The sequence below is a fragment of the Leucoraja erinacea genome, chromosome 3, assembly GCF_028641065.1.
Source record: "Leucoraja erinacea ecotype New England chromosome 3, Leri_hhj_1, whole genome shotgun sequence".
Taxonomy (NCBI): Eukaryota; Metazoa; Chordata; class Chondrichthyes; order Rajiformes; family Rajidae; genus Leucoraja; species Leucoraja erinaceus.
Window position 1 is genome coordinate 86,211,656 of NC_073379.1, and position 18,975 is coordinate 86,230,630.

The 18,975-nt window shown below is 41.6% G+C and overlaps 1 protein-coding gene across 1 annotated transcript in view; it reads right to left on the reverse strand.

Moving 5' to 3' along the window:
- The window catches only part of srfbp1 (serum response factor binding protein 1), a 233,218-nt gene that overhangs the window by 96,392 nt on the left and 117,851 nt on the right, over positions 1–18,975 (reverse strand). The window contains exon 4 of the mRNA XM_055633138.1: positions 132–197. Within this exon, the coding sequence (XP_055489113.1) occupies positions 132–197 (66 nt within the window). The remainder of the gene's footprint in view (positions 1–131; positions 198–18,975) is intronic.

The following is an 18,975-nucleotide window of genomic DNA, read 5'->3' on the forward strand; positions in this document are numbered from 1 at the left end:
TGTCTATGGAAGAGTCTGGCACATTATTTGTAAAGTATGACTGTGTGAGTATGACTATTTCAAGTTGTTCTTGATTGGGAAGAGGGATGCAGAAATACAATATGGAAATGTTTCAGGTCTTACCTTTTCACACACTTTTTTTCGCAGTTGAGGTTGCTCTGAAGTGCAGTTTTGGTAACATCATCAGGTTTCAAATCCTATAACAAAAAACAATTTATCTTAGTCTTAGCCTTTAAATATTGCATTCTTTAGTGTAAAACATTATTTAATTTAAGTCAGTTTCACAGCATAAAAACTGACCCAGGTTCGATCCTGACTACGGGTGCTGTCTGTGCAGTTTGTACGTTCTCCCCGTGACCTGCGTGGCTTTTCTCTGAGATCTTCGGTTTTCTCCCACGCTCCAAAGATGTACAGGCTTGTAGGTTAATTGGCTTGATGCAAGTGTAAAAATTGTCCCTAGTGTGTGTAGGATGATGTTGGTATGCGGGGATCACTGATCGGTGCGGACTCGGTGGGCCAAAAGGCCAGTTTCCGATTTGTATCTCAGTATCTAATCTAAACTAAAAATGACTCTTACCAATTTCTACAGATGCACATAGAAAGTATCCTATCGGAATGCATCACACAACTTGTTTTGCAAACTGCTTTGCCCACGATTGCAAAAGATTGCTGCGAGTTGTGGATGCAGTCCATACTCTCATGCAAACGCAGCCTCCTTCCCACTCCAATCAATCAACTCCGTCTACATTACACAATATCTCAGAAAACATAATAACGGACCACATACGCCTGGGTAAGTTTTTCCTCTCCCCTCTCCCATGAGGTAGGATAATACCTTCTGAACCTTCTGAATTTTGTAGTCGGCAGGGCAGTACTCTGCATATCGCCAACTTGGACAATTTTACTTTTTTTATCAAGCCAATTAATTAAACCAATTAACCTACAAACCTGTACGTCTTTGGAATGTGGGAGGAAACCGAAGATCTCGGAGAAAACCCACGCAGATCACGGGGAGAACGTACAAATTCCATACAGGCAGCACCCGTAGTCGGGATCAAACCCGGGTCTCTGGCGCTGCAATTTGCTGTAGGCAGCAACTCTACCTCTGTGCCACCGTGACCTATTATTCTGCACTCTCACAAAAGCTTGATTCAGGGACAGTTTCTTCTGTTATTATCAGACACTTGAATAGACCAGTTATCAACCCAGTTTGTTGCGGTCCTTGTACTCTTTTTATTTGGACTTTCTGTGCAGCAGTACCACTGCACTTTGCACTCTATTTGTTTTACACTTTGCACTACCTATTGTACTTGTGGTTTGATTGCACTCATTATATGATTTTACTTGATAGCGTGCAAAATTAAGTTTTTCACTATCTTCTATCCTGTCCATCTTCGTGTTGCGTTGCATCTGGAAGGATGGTATTATTGTCAAAGATGCCTGCCACTTATTCATTCTCTTATCTCTCTTCTACCTTCTGGGAGAAGATACGGGAGCTTGAAGGCTCAGACATCCAGACTTAACAGCTTCTTCCTCACAACTATCTGATTCCTGAACCTCAGCTGTCTGATGCTATCACACCCCATTTCCGGAGGTGCTGCTACATAGCACTTACTCTTTACCTCATTCGTTAGGTTTTAGTATTTTATGTTGTTTTGCACTTTTTTAATTTTGCACTACAATCTTGCACCATTCTGCTGTTTTGCACTTGTCACTGTATTTATTGTTGTATTTATCATTGCTGTATGTACTCTGTTTACTCTGCAATTTTTATGTGAACAAGGAATTTCACTGCAACCTGATGTATATGGCAATAAATTCATCTGAACTGAAGAAAATTATAATTGTCTTGCAAAGCGCATTGCAGACCACAGAGGAGTGGAAATGTGCCAAAGAACCAGAAAGTAGGCAATGTATTACCTATTTTTATGAAGTTAAATTAAGCTGTAATCAAGTTAATCTGTGTAATTATGTACCAGTAATTATATCATGTGTGGCAAAAAAAATTGAGTCTAAGTTTAAGGGCAAAACTATAATGCATCTGGATAAAAGCATGGATTTCAAAAAGTATGATCATACTTAAAACTCATAACACATAGAGAAAAACGTTTCTATTGAGTTCAAGAAATGTTCTTACAATATACCAGGTAAAAAATGAGGCAGATATTCCAATGCCAATAATTCACCTGGCCAACACATCCATTTCAACATGCATTCTTTTGAAGGTCACTTACAGCAGATCCTTGTCCTCAGGTTCACTGACCGCCAAGACTGACCCAATGGTCAGAAATGTTGCGGAATGTGAGATTCATGGGAGATGAAACAGTATAGAGTCCAACACTTTATGACAATCAATAAATATAGTTGACAGCATTTGGTATTCCTGTTGTGGTCTCCCGTGCATTGGTGGTGCCAAGCATAGACTCGGTGATCGTTTGGCCCAACTATTTTAACTCCTCTTCTCATTCCCAAACTGATCTTTCTGTCCTGGGAAGCCTCCATTGCCAGAGGGAGAACACATACAAACTGGAGGAACTGCACATCATAATCATCTTAGGTAGCTTACAACCCAATGGTATGAACATTGAATTACCAATTTTAGGTAACTAACGTCCCCATTCTTCCCTCACCTTTGCTGTATTCCCCCCCCCCACAAGTTCCCCACCCCTATGCCCCAACTGGGCTCACACCTATTTCTCCCCTTCCCCTACATTTCTTCCGCTTCACAATTCAGTCCTTCGGTCTCACACCTATCTTTTCATCTCTGGCCTTTGTCCAACCATCTTCCCATCAAAAAATCTTTGCCCATATCAACCTGTTACCTTTGCCCTGCCCTCCTCTCTTTCTGCTTACAACCTCTTTGCATCCCTGCCGCCCCATCAGTCTGTAGAAGGGCCCAGGCCTGAAACGTCACCTATCCATGTTCACTTGAGATGCTGCCTGGTAGTCCTGCACTCTCTTTTTTTTGTAAAACAGCATTTGCCCATCCTTGTTTCTAGCTTCTAAAATATAAATATTTTGGTAAGCAATTTTTTTACATTAGCTGAAATGTACTTCCTTTGAAATTTAAATCATTGAATAGACAGCTTTTCACAAGAAAATTCAGTCGGACTTTATTGTGAGATTCAATGTCAGGAAAACAAAGGAGCTGGTCACTGACTTCAGTAAATGGGGTAAAATATTTGTCCCAGTCGGCATCAACAATGTTGATGTGGAGTTGGTCAGCAGCTACAAGTTCCCAGGTGCAAATTTCATCAATAATTTGCCCTGGCCCAACCACATTGACAATATGGTTAAGAAAGCACACCAATGCCTCTTCATCTTCAGAAGACCAAGGAAATTTGGAATGCCTTCAATTACTCAACAATTCTTTAGGTGCTGTCTCAATAAAGCATCGTCCAATTGCAATAGGACTTTACTCATGTATTGAAATCCTCTCAAAATAGACACTAATGATCTTTCCTCCTACTTATTTGCTGCACCTGCAATTTGGCCTATAGTCACAGGTACAAACATTGACATCACTTTATTGCCTTTTAACAAAGAAATCTGCATTTTTTTCCAGACAGCAAAGTGTATAAGACACATTTTCGACATAACATTCCAATGATCATGCTTTCACCCACTAACTCAATTTGTCAACATTACTTTGAGACTTCTTTATATCCTTATTACTCACAATCATTTGGTCCCCTCAGCCAAATTGTTCTTTTGGATCGTGAAGATCTGAGGCCCAACGGTACTCCATTAGTCATAGTCTCCTAAACTGAGAATGACCAGTTCCTCCCACTATCAGCTTTCTCTCTGATAACTAGGGCCAAGATTTTGCCATGTGCCTTTTCATGTCTTTTTTATAGTACCTAAATCAGCCTTTTTTTTTGCCATTTTGCTAAAAGATCATGCTATTTTAGTTGTACTGTGATTACATTGACGTTTTATTAATGTTACTGTTAACGTGATAAGAAAGTATAACTTAAAATAAAAATTCCCACCACCGGGGTGAAACCGGGGGCTCCAGCGTTGGTCATTCATTTGCTTGTGCCACTGCCCGCTGGTTTAGTCTTCTCCAAGATCAATTTAAGAAAGAACTGCAGATGCTGGAAAAATCGAAGCTAGACAAAAAATGCTGGAGAACTCAGCGGGTGAGGCAGCATATAAGGAGAGAATGAATAGGTAATGTTTCGGGTTGACACTCTTCTTCAGACTGATGTGTGGGGGGGGGGGGGGGGGGCGGGAACAAGAAAGGAAGAGGTGGGGACAGTAGAACTAGAAGGAGAGCTGGGAAGGGAGAGCGGGAGGTGGGAGAAGACAAGGGCTATCTAAAATTAGAGAAGTCGATGTTGATACTGCTGGGGTGTAAACTACCTAAGCGAAATACCCAAGCTTGTCTCTTCACTACATTTCCTGTTGGCTCCAGTCACAAATCTGAGTTTGAGTGATCTGTGCAAGGCATTCATTGATGCTGGAATTCCACTGTAGAAATTGGAAAATAAATCTCAGAGGTTTTTTAGAGAAATATACAGAGGTGCATATACCAAGCGAGTCATCATTACGGAAAAAATATGTTGACAGCAACTTCAGCATTGTTGTGCAGAAAATTAGAGATGAAGTTGCATGCAACAAAATATGGATCTCAATAGACGAGACAACCGATGCTGTGGGGAGATATGTTACCAATGTGGTCATTTGTAAACTGGAGGCAGGTCAACCATCAAAGGAGTATTTGTTGACATCGGAAGTATTGGAGAATCAAACATAGAAACATAGAAACATAGAAATTAGGCGCAGGAGTAGGCCATTCGGCCCTTCGAGCCTGCACCGCCATTCAATGTGATCATGGCTGATCATCCAACTCAGTATCCCGTACCTGCCTTCTCTCCATACCCTCTGATTCCCTTAGCCACAAGGGCCACATCTAACTCCCTCTTAAATATAGCCAATGAACTGGCCTCGACTACCCTCTGCGGCAGAGAGTTCCAGAGACTCACCACTCTCTGTGAAAAAAGTTCTTCTCATCTCGGTTTTAAAGGATTTCCCCCTTATCCTTAAGTTGTGACCCCTTGTCCTGGACTTCCCCAACATCGGGAGCAATCTTCCTGCATCTAGCCTGTCCAACCCCTTAAGAATGTTGTAAGTTTCTATAAGATCCCCTCTCAATCTCCTAAATTCTAGAGAGTATAAACCAAGTCTATCCAGTCTTTCTTCATAAGACAGTCCTGACATCCCAGGAATCAGTCTGGTGAACCTTCTCTGGACTCCCTCTATGGCAATAATGTCCTTCCTCAGATTTGGAGACCAAAACTGTACGCAATACTCCAGGTGTGGTCTCACCAAGACCCTGTACAACTGCAGTAGAACCTCCCTGCTCCTATACTCAAACCCTTTTGCTATGAAAGCTAACATACCATTCGCTTTCTTCACTGCCTGCTGCACCTGCATGCCTACTTTCAATGACTGGTGTACCATGACACCCAGGTCTCGCTGCATCTCCCCTTTTCCTATTCGGCCACCATTTAGATAATAGTCTGCTTTCCTGTTTTTTTTTGTTTATTTTATTAGAAGTTAATACAGTACAAAACAGTACAGTGGAACCTAATTTTAGGTGCCAACTATGTAATACCGTAATCCATTCTATGTACAACCTCTAGTTTTATGTTATGAGAATGAAGTAAGCAAGACAAGAAAAAGAAAAAAATAGAAAGAGGAAAAAGTAGAAAAATAGATGGTAGAGAGTAGAAAAACGTGAAGTGTGTATATAAAAAATAAAAAAGAAAGAGAGAAAGTGGAAAGTAAAAATAGAAGAGAAGGCCCCTTATAAGAGAATTTTTCGAATCTGTATTCAGAGATGTAGATCTATCCGCATCATGAACTGAAATCAGCAATCTTTACGGTACCGCTGCATCACATGATTCCAAAAAGTCGATGAAAGGAGACCAACTCCTTAAGAATTGGTCATATTTATCTATTAGTCGGAGTCTCATTTCTTCAAGGCGTGCTATGTCCATCATATTCCTAATCCACATTTTAACAGTTGGTATGGTTGTATTTTTCCAAAATTTAAGTATCAATTTCTTTCCAATTATTAACCCATAATTTGAAAAAACATTTTGATCTTTATTTAAATTGGTATCTTCTCCTATTATTCCAAATATAATCCATTCCGTTTTGGGTTCTATTCTTGACTTGAAAAGCTTTGTAAATATATCAAATATATCACTCCAAAATTTATTCAACTTTGTACATCCTACAAATGAATGTGTTATATTAGCGTTTTGAAACAAACATTTATCGCATCTGGGAGAGACGTTTGGATAAAATTTATTCAACCTCGTTTTTGAATAATATAGTCTATGTAATAATTTGAATTGAATTAAATTATGTCTTGCATTAATAGAACAGTTATGTGTATTCATCAAATACTTTTCCCATCTATCCTTCGAGATCTTTATCATTAGCTCATGTTCCCAATCTTCCCTTAGTGCTTCTGTTGAGGGTGATTCTCTATTTAATATATTATTATAAAAGTATGATATTAATTTTTGTGAATCAGCCTTAATATTCATTGCTTCTTCTAAAGGGTCTAAAAATATAGTTTGAAATCTATGTGTATATTTCTTCATAAAGTCACATACCTGTATATATTTAAAATATTGATTATCCTTCAATTTAAATTTTAATTTTAATTGTTGAAATGATAACAGTTTGCCCACTTCATACATATCCCCTACTTTCCTAATTCCCAGTCTATCCCATTGTTGATATGTGTTGTCGATGGGAGAAGGTTTGAATGCGGGTTGTTCAATAGTGGGGTTAGTACTGATAAATTATTTAATTTCAAGGATACTTTTATTTGTTTCCAAATTCTTATTATATTGTGAATAATTGGGTTCTTCTTATATATTATACTATTCAATTTTATCGATGAGAGCAGGATCGTTCCTATATCGTGCGGATAGCACTCCTCTTTCTCCATTCTTATCCACTCCAACTGCTGAGTGGAACTATCCAGCCAGTACATTATGTTCTTAATATGCACTGCCCAGTAGTAATACATAAAGTTAGGTAATGATAAACCCCCAACTTCTTTAGATTTGCACAAATGCTTTCGTTGAATTCTATGTGTTCTGTAGTCCCATATAAAATTAGTGATAGTGGAATCTAGTTTTTTGAAAAAATATTTTGGAATATATATTGGGATCGCTTGAAACAAATATATTAATTGTGGTAAGAAAGTCATTTTTATAGCGTTAATTCTACCTATCAATGAGAGCGGAAGCGTTTTCCAAAATTTAATCGTATCATTCAGTTTATTTAATTGTGGTATAAAATTGGCACTAAATAATGATTTGTGTCTTCTCGTAATTTGAATACCCAGATACTTGAATTTTTCTGTTGCAATTTTGAAGGGGAATTTTAGTAAGTGTCTCGAATCCTGTGGTTTTAAAGACATAATTTCGCTTTTATTCCAATTTATTCTATATCCTGAAAAAGAGCCGAATTCCTCAATTAGTGTTATTAAGGTGGGTATACTCGTTTGTGTATTAGTAATATATAAAATGATATCATCGGCATATAATGCTTTCCTGTTTTTGCCACCAAAATGGATAACCTCACATTTATCCACATTATACTGCATCTGCCAAACATGTGCCCACTCACCCAGCCTATCCAAGTCACCTTGCAGTCTCCTAGCATCCTCCTCACAGCTAACACTGCCCCCCAGCTTAGTGTCATCCGCAAACTTGGAGATATTGCCTTCAATTCCCTCATCCAGATCATTAATATATATTGTAAATAGCTGGGGTCCCAGCACTGAGCCTTGCGGTACCCAACAGAAGGATGGAGGGTTGGGTGTTTATGCGTGCTATTTTCGTGATATTTATTTTAGTTGTTTATCTTTTAATATTTTATCTTGTATGTATCGTTAGCTTTTAGAAATGTTTGAATGGTGCACTGACTGGCTGGCATTTTTAAATTTTGTTGTACATGGTTCATGTTACAATGACAATAAAGAAACTATTCTATTCTATTCTATTCTACTCTTTGCTTCCTGTTTGCCAGCCAGTTCTCTATCCACATCAATACTGAACCCCCAATGCCGTGTGCTTTAAGTTTGTATACTAATCTCTTATGTGGGACCTTGTCGAAAGCCTTCTGGAAGTCCAGATATACCACATCCACTGGTTCTCCCCTATCCATGCTACTAGTTACATCCTCGAAAAATTCTATAAGATTCGTCAGACATGATTTACCTTTCATAAATCCATGCTGACTTTGTCCAATGAATAAATCCATGCTGACTTTGTCCAATGAGACAGATGTTCGGCAGCTGTGGCGGGGCCTGAATGCAATCACCTCCTACAAGGCGAAACCAGGAGGCAGCTCGAATGTCGGTGAAACATCACTCCCTGACGAGCTCAATGCGTTTTACGCACGCTTTGACAGGGAGAATACTGATGTGCCTTCCCGATCCCCCATTCGCTGTGATGGCATTTCAGTCTCAGTCACAGAGGCCGACGTCAGGAAATCCTTCAGAGGGGTGAACCCTCAAAAAGCACCTGGTCCTAATGGTATACCCAGTCATGTTCTAAAAACCTGTGCGGACCAACTGGAGGGAGTTTTTACGGTCATTTTCAACCTCTCACTTCTGAGGTCCCCACCTGCTTTAAAAGGGCATCAATTATACCGGTGCCCAAGAAGAGTAAGGTGACGTGCCTCAATGACTATCGACCAGTGGCACTAACGCCGGTGGTGATGAAGTGCTTTGAGAGGCTGATCATGGAGCAAATCAACTCCTACCTCGACAAAAACATGGACCCACTGCAGTTCGCTTACCGCCACAACAGATCAACGGTGGATGTGATCTCGCTGGCCCTCCACTCCGCACTGGACCACTTGGACAACAAAAACTCATGTGTCAGGCTGTTAGTCATCGAATACAGCTCGGCATTCAACACAATCATCCCCTCCAAACTGGTTATCAAACTCGCAGAACTGGGTCTCTGCGCATCCTCTGCAACTGGATCCTCGACTTCCTCATCCACAGACCACAGTCTGTTCGTATTGGTGGAAATGTGTCAGCCTCAATAACAATCAGCACGGGAGCACCTCAAGGCTGCGTGCTCAGCCCCCTGCTGTACTCACTCTATACCCATGACTGCGTAGCCAATCACAGTGCGAACTCCATCATCAAGTTCGCTGACGACACCACTGTTGTGGGACGTATCACTGATGGGGATGAGTAAGAGCACAGAAGAGAGATCGAGCAACTGTCCATACGGTGCCAGCGCAATAACCTGGCCCTCAACACCAGCAAAACCAAGGAACTGATTGTGGACTTTGGAAGGAGTAGGAGGGGGACCCACAGCCCCATTTATATCAACGGGTCGATGGTTGAAAGGGTCAAGAACTTCAATTTCCTGGGCGTGCACATCTCTGAAGATCTTTCCTGGTCCGAGAACACTAACGCAATTATCAAAAAGCTCATCAGCACCTCTACTTCCTGAGAAGATTACGGAGAGTCGGATTGTCAAGGAAGACTCTCTAACTTCTACAGGCGCACAGTCGAGAGCATGCTGACCGGTTGCATCGTGGCTTGGTTCGGCAACTTGAGCGCCCTGGAGAGGAAAAGACTACAAAAAGTAGTAAACACTGCCCAGTCCATCATCGGCCCTCCTTCCATTGAGGGGATTTATCGCAGTCGCTGCCTCAAAAAGGTTGGCAGTATCATCAAAGACCCACACCATCGTGGCCATACACTCATCTCCCTGCTACCTTCAGGTGGAAGGTACAGGAGCCTGAAGACTGCAACAACCAGGTTCAGGAATAGCTACTTCCCCACAGCCATCAAGCTATGAAACCTGGCTCGGACAAAACTCTGATTATTAATAACCACTTTCTGTTATTTGCACTTTATCAGTTTATTTATTCATGTGTGTATATATTTATATCATGGTATATGGACACATTTATCTGTTTTGTAGTAAATGCCTACTTTTGTTTTTCTGTGTGTTTAAGCAAAGCAAGAATTTCATTGTCCTATACAGGAACACATGACAATAAACTCACTTGAACTTGAACTTGAACTCTAGAATGATACAAAATACTCCAAATGCAGCCAAACCGAAGACCTATAAAGCTGCAATATGGCCTTGACGCATACTCAATCTGATCGATGAAGGCAAGCATTTCATATACCTTCTTTACCACTGTACACCACTTTCAGGGAGCTAAGGACTTGGAACCTAAGATCCCTCTATACATAAATGCTGATAAGAGTTATGATATTAACTGTATACTTGCCCCTTACATTCGACCTCCCAAAGTGTAACACCTCACCGTTGATCGGATGAACTCTCTCTGCCATTTCTGAGGCTGATCTATATTCCACTGTATACATTAAAAGCCTTCCTCACTCTCTGCAACTCCACCAATTTTGGTATTGTGTACAAACTTACTAACCAACCCATCTATATTTACATCCAAGTTGTTTATATATAATCACAAACAGCAGAAGTCCCAGCACAGAGATATCCCTGCAGAACTCCCTGGTCACAGGTCAGAATATAACCCTTCTGCCACAATCCTCCGTCTTCTTTGAGTAAGCCAATTCTGAATCCAAATGACCAAGTCACCGTGGATCCCATGCGGCCTAATTTTCTGGATCAGCCTACCATGAAGGACTTTGCCAAGTGCCTTACTAAAATCCATGTAGACAACATTCATGCCCGATCCTCACCAATCCCGTTCATCAGCTCCTCAAAAGATCCTAAGCCATGACCTGCCATGGACAAACCCATGATGACTGGGTTTCCAAATTTGAGGAAGGATATTCTTGCTATTGAGGGAGTACAGCGCAGTTTCACAAGGTTAATTCCCGGGATGGCGGGACTGTCATATGTTGATAGAATGGAGCGGCTGGGCTTGTATACTCTGGAATTTAGAAGGATGAGAGGGAATTTTATTGAAACATACTATTATTAAGGGTTTGGACACGCTAGAGGCAGGAAACATGTTTCTGATGTTGGGGGAAGTCCAGAACCAGGGGCAACAGTTTAAGCATAAGGGGTAAGCAATTTAGAACGGAGATGAGGAAATACTTTTTCACACAGAAAGTTGTGAGTCTGTGGAATTCTCTGCCTCTGAGTGTGGGCCGGTTCTCTGGATGTTTTCAAGAGAGAGTTAGATAGAGCTTTTAAAGATAGCGGAGTCAAGGGATATGGGGGGAAGGCAGGAACGGGGTACTGATTGTGGATGATCAGCCATGATCACATTGAATGGCAGTGCTGGCTTGAAGGGCCGAATGGTCTACTCATGCACCTATTGTCCATTGACTGAGCTTAATTAGTCCATTCTCTAACAAATGCGAGTAATTCCTGAAGTGAAGAGTCCTCTGGTAGAAAACGTGATTTTGTATAACTTACATTAAAAGGATTTGAGTATACAGTCCATGCTTATTTAATATCTATAAAGTGTCATGATCAGTCTATTTTTCTGAAGATTAACAACCTTTAGGATCAATTTTAACTGGGATATGATATATCATTCTTGGCTTTGTGAATTACAGGAATGGAGAAGAGTAAAAATAATTAATTCCATCATATTAAATGTGAAAGCAGGACAACAAAACAAAAGGGTGAAGCTGAAGACATTGATGACTCATTTGCATCAGGTTTACAGTCTGGATAGCAATTACCTATAATTTTGTTACAGGTGCACAACCTTTTATCCGGAGTTCCAGAAACCGAAAAGCTCCGAAAACCGGACATTTTTTCCAGGATGTCGTCTGCACACTAAAGCTCGCGTTTGGCGCCAAACCTGACCCGAAACGACCCACGGTCAACCCAGGTCTGTACTACTGTAGCGGCTGCTTCCTCCCCAGAGACCGGGGAGACACTTAAACATCTATGAATCATTGCTTAAATGTTAGTCAGTTAGTTCGGAGGGTTTTTATGTGAAGGGGGAAACTTTAATTCTTAGTCCCCTACCTGGTCGGAGAGGCGGGGAGCGGGCAATGCCTTACCGAGTCGCCGTGCAGTAAGCTCCGGAGCGCTGTGGCCGCCGACTCCCAACATCGCGGAGCTGGGGCTGCGGGCCTCCGGCCGCGGGCGGCGCCGGTTGTAGCTCCGACCCCGGCAACTCTACCCCTGGCTGCGCGGCGTTCCAAATCCAGCGCGACCCGCGGCCGGACGCCCACAGCCCCAGCTCCGCGATGTTGGGAGTCGGCGGCCACAGCGCTCCAGAGCTTACCGCACGGCGACCCGGTAAGGCATTGCCCGCTCCCCGCTGGTATCCCAGCGCTGTGGCCGCCGACTCCCAACATCGTGGAGCTGGGGCTGGGGCTGCTACCTACCTAATCTACTCTAAAAATCTTCCATTCCGAAATCCGAAAAATTCCAAAATCCGAGAAGTGTCTGGTCCCAAGACTTTCGGATAAAAGGTTGTGTACCTGTATTTGATTACAGTTTTTTGAATAGCATGAATTGGAATAATATTTGAAAGTATTAACAATTTTTATCAGTTGTGATCAAAACAGACAAAATCCACCGCCCAGATTGTACCAAGCTCATCATATAAAAGGCAAATTGGTGTCGGAGAGGATGTTGTCTGCCTTACATTTTGCCTGCTTGTTCATGAATGCTTCCATTCGTATTCTGCACATCTCTTTCACTGTCTTTTTCCCACACAACTCTGGTTAAACTCAGTAATTGGAAACCTGGAAAACACCAATTATGGAACTTCTGGTACGTGTTCACCCATATAACCATATAACAATTACAGCACGGAAACAGGCCATCTCGACCCTTCTAGTCTGTGCCGAACACATATTCTCCCCTAGTCCCATACACCTGCGTTCAGACCATAACCCTCCATTCCTTTCCCGTCCATATAACTATCCAATTTATTTTTAAATGATAAAAACGAACCTGCCTCCACCACCTTCACTGGAAGCTCATTCCACACAGCCACCACTCTCTGAGTAAAGAAGTTCCCCCTCATGTTACCTCTAAACTTCTGTCCCATAATTCTCAAGTCATGTCCCCTTGTTTGAATCTTCCCTACTCTCAGTGGGAAAAGCTTATCCACGTCAACTCTGTCTATCCCTCTCATCATTTTAAAGACCTCTATCAATTCCCCCTTAACCTTCTGCGCTCCAAAGAATAAAGCCCTAACTTGTTCAACCTTTCTCTGTAACTTAGTTTCTTTTTTAAACCCAATTTCTTTTTTAAACTTGTCATGCACTTTCAAACAAGAAATTCTTATTTTACAAGTGTCAAGCAGAACAACTTGATAGTTCTAATAATAAAGCCCATTTTCAATTGTTAAAAAAAAATTCCACAGCTCGAGTCAATGTAACTATAAATAGCTCCCCTTCAGAGATCAAACTACTTTTTCCACTCAGGTATTCATTTCTGTGCAACAATATTCCATTACTTTGAAACTGTGGAACAGAAGTTCAACAATGCAACACCTATTGACATCTGAATCTAATTATACCAAAAGATTCGCTGACATTTATTTTTTTTAAATAATCAGTAGAAATCACATACATGACTATTAAGTTCTGCAAATGCAGACTCAACAGCAAAGGATACAATTATGTGGTCAAAATTACACAGACGGAGGTTAGCAAAAAAGTAAGAAAAGGTATTTTGCAGTTCATTCTTAGGACATGTTTAGGCCACGGACTTTAGATTTCACTCCTAGTACCCCTTCATAAAATGTCACATTATGTAAAATTATCTATCACAAATGTTACAAGGTTAGTCTCAGAAAAAAAATAAGCACATCAGAGCTTAGCTTATTTTCTTAGTAGGATTGAGAACTTTTATTTTCAATCCACCTTGCATATCAAGATGGTAATTGTGCCCACCATTTTCATTATTATTTTGAGAATATGTATTGCAAAGCTAGAGAGAAGTTTCTTCTAAGTAGATCCCCAAACTATCAAATATCCCCCCACCGTATTAATTACCGTAAACAAAATCATCACGACAAAATTGGGATGTCTATTTTGTTCTTGGATTTAGTTCTAGAGAGACCTAAACCCTGTATCTTGATCACAATTTCAAATGAACACAGGACAAATTAGACAAATAACATGTTTTATATAGAGTGCTGGCATTGTTGTCTGGTGTAGGCTGAGTTATCAGATCTTACATTAATAATACTGAGAGCAGAGATGAGCATAAAAACCAACAGCCTGATTACAATAAAGTAATGTATAAAAGCTGGGTGAGTTTACGATTAGGTTATACGCAAGTAACCTGACTAAATGGTCTCGGTGACGAATACATAATGCCTAAATGGTGGTGTCATCAGAGCAAGGGAAAAAATGTGGGTGTAGAGCGAGACATGTGTTGTTGAACAAGGTGATCTTTATTATGTTGAACAAAGAACAGCTCACACGCGACTGGGGAGGGTTCTCCCAAAGTTTTATATATATCACAGGGCACACCCCAAAGTCACATGACGACTTCTTCCCACCAAACCTAGTCACGCGACCTGCCAGTCATTGGGCCGAGGGTTTGCCCAATAAATGGCCTAACCACTGGGTGGCACCACAGGAACCGCCCAGAACCAGAGGCAGGAAAACAAAATGGCAGACGAACGAGGCGCTGCACCCTCACATCCACCAACAGGGATTGAACCCGGAGGAAATCGGCGTCCAGCAACGGCTGGGATACGTCGGCAACCGTGAACGGCCTAGTTAAATGGCAAGAGCCAAAGATGAGCGGGACTGTGCGAACCCCATGCATCCGTATGGAGCTGCCATTTGCTGCGGTTAACGAGGGCCCCCGCTTTCCGGAACTAGTGTTGATCCCCGATGGGGGCAAAACGCTAACCTCCGCCCCCGTATCAACGAGGAACCATCGTGTCTGAATGTCGGTCCCAAGCGTAGAGGCGGTGCATCTGGCCAACCGCCGCAGCGATTACTGGCGGTCGGACCCGGCATTTCCCGTAAACGAGCAGGGCGGGCGGCATTGACAGGCCGCAGATCCCCAGCGTTTATGGTAGTAACACCACTTCCCTTTACCGGCCTCACCTGGGACCAGCGGTGCAGCCGAGCTCCCGGTGGAGACTGGGCCTGGTCGCTAGGCCTTCCAAGGAACTGCCGACACCCGATCGAGCTAACCGCTACCCTGCCGCGTGGACTGCCACTGCTCATGCGCACGCTCCGCTAGCTGCAGAGGTTCTTCAAAATTCTCACCTGCGAGGAGCAAGCGGATGTTATCAGGCATCTGCTCCAGAAAGGCATGTTCCAACAAGAGACAGGGCTGATGACCGTCCATCAGAGTTTCGCTCATGAGCACCGACGGCTTGCGATCGCCGAATCCAAATCCAAAATAACCGTCGGGGTCACCAATATAACGAGACACGTATTGTTAAACAAAGTGATCTTTATTAAGTTGAACAAAGAACAGCTTACATGCGACTGGGGAGGGTTCTCCCAAAATTCTATATATTTCACAGGGCACACCCTTAAGCCACATGACGACTTCTTCCCGCCAAACCTAGTCACGTGACCCTGCCAGTCTGAGGGGCGAGGGTTCACCCAATAAGTGGCCTAACCACTGGGTGGCGCCACAGGTGGGGAATAAACTGAATAATTGAAGCTTTCAAAACAAATAATTACCTCGTACACGAATGCTCAGATAATCTTAATAAGTTAGCCAAACTCAACTCTTGGAATTAGTTGATTCTGTAAATTTATTGTCTAAATAAATTCTTTGCAGTCCAGAAAAAAAAATGTGTTTAACGAGGAAGCAGGTGGACTCATTCTAATTACTTCAGCTCGGGGAATCCCATAGTGATAATAAACTGTTCAGTGCTGCTATGACTATATTGTGGAACGATTTCATTGCAGGCGTTTAGAAGATGCTTCATGAGTGGACATGCTTTGCTTGATTACATGGATAACAATCTTGCTCTCGTCAAAGAATGAAAGCAACATCAACTTTAATGGAAAAAAATGTCAGATTATCGTTTTGCAAATAGTAAATACAACCTTTGCTGTTAATGATGTGATTCTAATGACACACAATGATGGAGCATTCTAAATAGATTGATTAACACCAGCCTCCAAAGCCGACCATTAGCAGATGATAAAGAAACATGTCAGTAAAATCATCATAACTATTATATCAATTCCTGCTTAAAGTAAATTTCTTATACAGATCTAGGAGGTAGCATTTGACATGGTAGTTCTAAAGCCCCTAAATTATTCAGGTCTCTGGAAAATCAAGCATATTAATCCAGATCAAAAGGTTTACATATCATACTATTATCCCTCAGTAAATATATTTTAATTCTTATTATGGAAGATATGTGTCTCCACTGCCAAACCCTGATTACACAACACCAGACTATGTATTAGCTGAGAACAGTCAGAAAAACAACCACCAACTATAAACTACATATTTTGGTGAAACTATGAACAAATAGCTGGGCAGTGACAACAATCTAATTGAATTCATCAACAAAAATATTCTTCCAGTTAAATGGATGACCTTCCCCACAAATGTAATAACCATTATGCTCAGTGAATATTGACAGACAAACGTGAGTAATCTTAAAACAAGAAAGCAATATAAAATATTTTTACCCCCTCTCAGTCAACATTTGAGATTATTGGAAATTTACACTGAAATCCACTGAATGCATCATGTGCCAGGCTATGAAGGAAGAGCCTATATATTAAGTCCCAATAACAGCAATACATAAGAACATATCGTATTAGAGTGGGAGCAGGCAACGGCCCTTCAAGCCTCCCCCACCATTCAAGAAGATCTTGGCTAATCTACCCCAGACCTCATCTTCCGGGACATTTCCCCATGGTCCTTAATTCCCTGATCTTTCAAGGTTGATTTACTTCCTCTTTAAATACCCCCAATGATTTAGCCTCTACAATACTCAGGGATGGAGAATTCCAGAGATACCCCTCCCCCCTCTACAAGTTGTTCTCATGCACCTCAGTTTTAAATGACCATCCCTAATTTTATATTGGTAGGATTAATATTAAAACATCCTCTGCTCAAAATTCTCACACCAATAGAACATTTCGAAATCTACTGTGTCACAATCCCAGAGGATTTTATATGTTTCAATATATCACCCTGCATTCTTATAAACTCCAAAGAATAATGACATGATTTATTTAATGATTCATGACAGGTCCACCCTCTCGTTCCAGGAATTAGTTTGGACTATCTCCAATGCTTGTATATTCTTTCTTAAACAAAAGGGTTCAAAACAATGTATGATACTTAAGGAATGGCGTCATAAGTACACTGTCCAAATGTAACAATGAAACAGAGTAGAGATAGACACAAAGCGCTGGAGTAACTCAATGGGTCAGGCAGCATCTCTGGAGAAAATAATGTGTGATGTACCAGTTCGGGATCCTTCCCAACCCGAAACATCACCCATCCTTTTTCTCCAGAGATACTGCCTGACCCGCTGAGTTACTCCAGCACTTTGTGTCTATCTTTGGTATAAACCAGCATCTGCAGTTCATTATTTCTACCGAATGCAACAGAGGAGTATAGTTATGGTACTGGACAGAGGCTGGTATGTCGACAAAGGCAAAAACCAAGATTCTGGGAAAATCAGGGTCCTACTCCTTCACCTAAGATTTCATGTATTCAATAAAAGTTTCAGAAATTTAAAAACATGTATAATCTCTGGAAAAATGGCACAACTTCCAACTTAAAATAAATGCATCGTATGGGAACTATTAGGTGAACTTTCCATGTACAAGTCTGCTTGGGTACAAAATTAAATCGAAGGACAATTTTTTTTTGGCACTTAATCATTTCTGGACACAATAGTGAAGACCCCTTCGGGCTCGGATTGTGTTCGAAGGCTCCAGTGAGGCCCGGCAAGGTTAATGGGAACTGCATGGTACTTCGGATACTTTCCTAGCTATCTGTACCCTGTCACGCAGTACTTTCATAGGATATTTATCCTATTGTTAAGAGTTAGCCTGCTCGATCCATGCTGACTATATTTTGTTCTTACACCTGACCAGACTCAAACCCGAGGTAGCTGGACATTTTCTGTAACATTTTGATGCTTCTTAAAAGTGACGTATTAAGTAACAGTGATGACTTGGACCCTCCTTGGATAGTGATGAACACTCCTTGGAAAGGATTGACTGAGCAGAATAGAATTAGCTTGGAAGAACATGGGAATAACAGGGTACTCTGCACACATTCGATTTAAGCAAGATGTTAGTCCTGTGTATAGTCGACCAAGACCGGTACCATATACACTAAAGCAACAAGTGGAGGAAGAACTCGACAGGTTAGAACGGAATGGAGTACTCGTGAAGACAGACCAGAGTCACTGGGCCACGCCAATTGTGGCCGTACCCAAGGCCAACAAAACTGTTCGACTCTGTGATGACTACAAAATCACAATCAACCAAGCCGTTGATGACGAACAATATCCATTACCAACCTCGTAAGATCTTAGAGGAGCAAGAGTCTTCACTAAACTGGATTTATCTCACGCTTACGCCCAACTCAATGTCGACAAGGAAAGTCAGCAGTACTTGACTAGCAACACACATAAAGGCTTGTATTCATATACAAAGCTGCCCTATGGTGTGAAATCCTCCTCAAATTTTTTTCGGTCTGTCATGGACAAAATGTTACAAGGTATTCCACACTGTGTGTGCAACCAGGATGACCTACTGATATTCACAGAGGGAATGGTAGAATATTGGGAAATCCTTGAGCAAGTTCTCACACGACTATACTGCCACAACGTCAAACTGCGACAAAGTAAATGTGCATTTGCGTAGTCAGAGGTGGTCTACCTTGGACTCAAAGTAGATGCCAACGGACTTCACCCTGTGAAGGCGAACGTGGAAGCAACAGTGAATGCTCCGACACACAATAATGTGTCAGAGCCACGATCATTTCTTGGGATGGTGCAGTTCTATGCATGATTCCTTCCAGATTTAGCAAC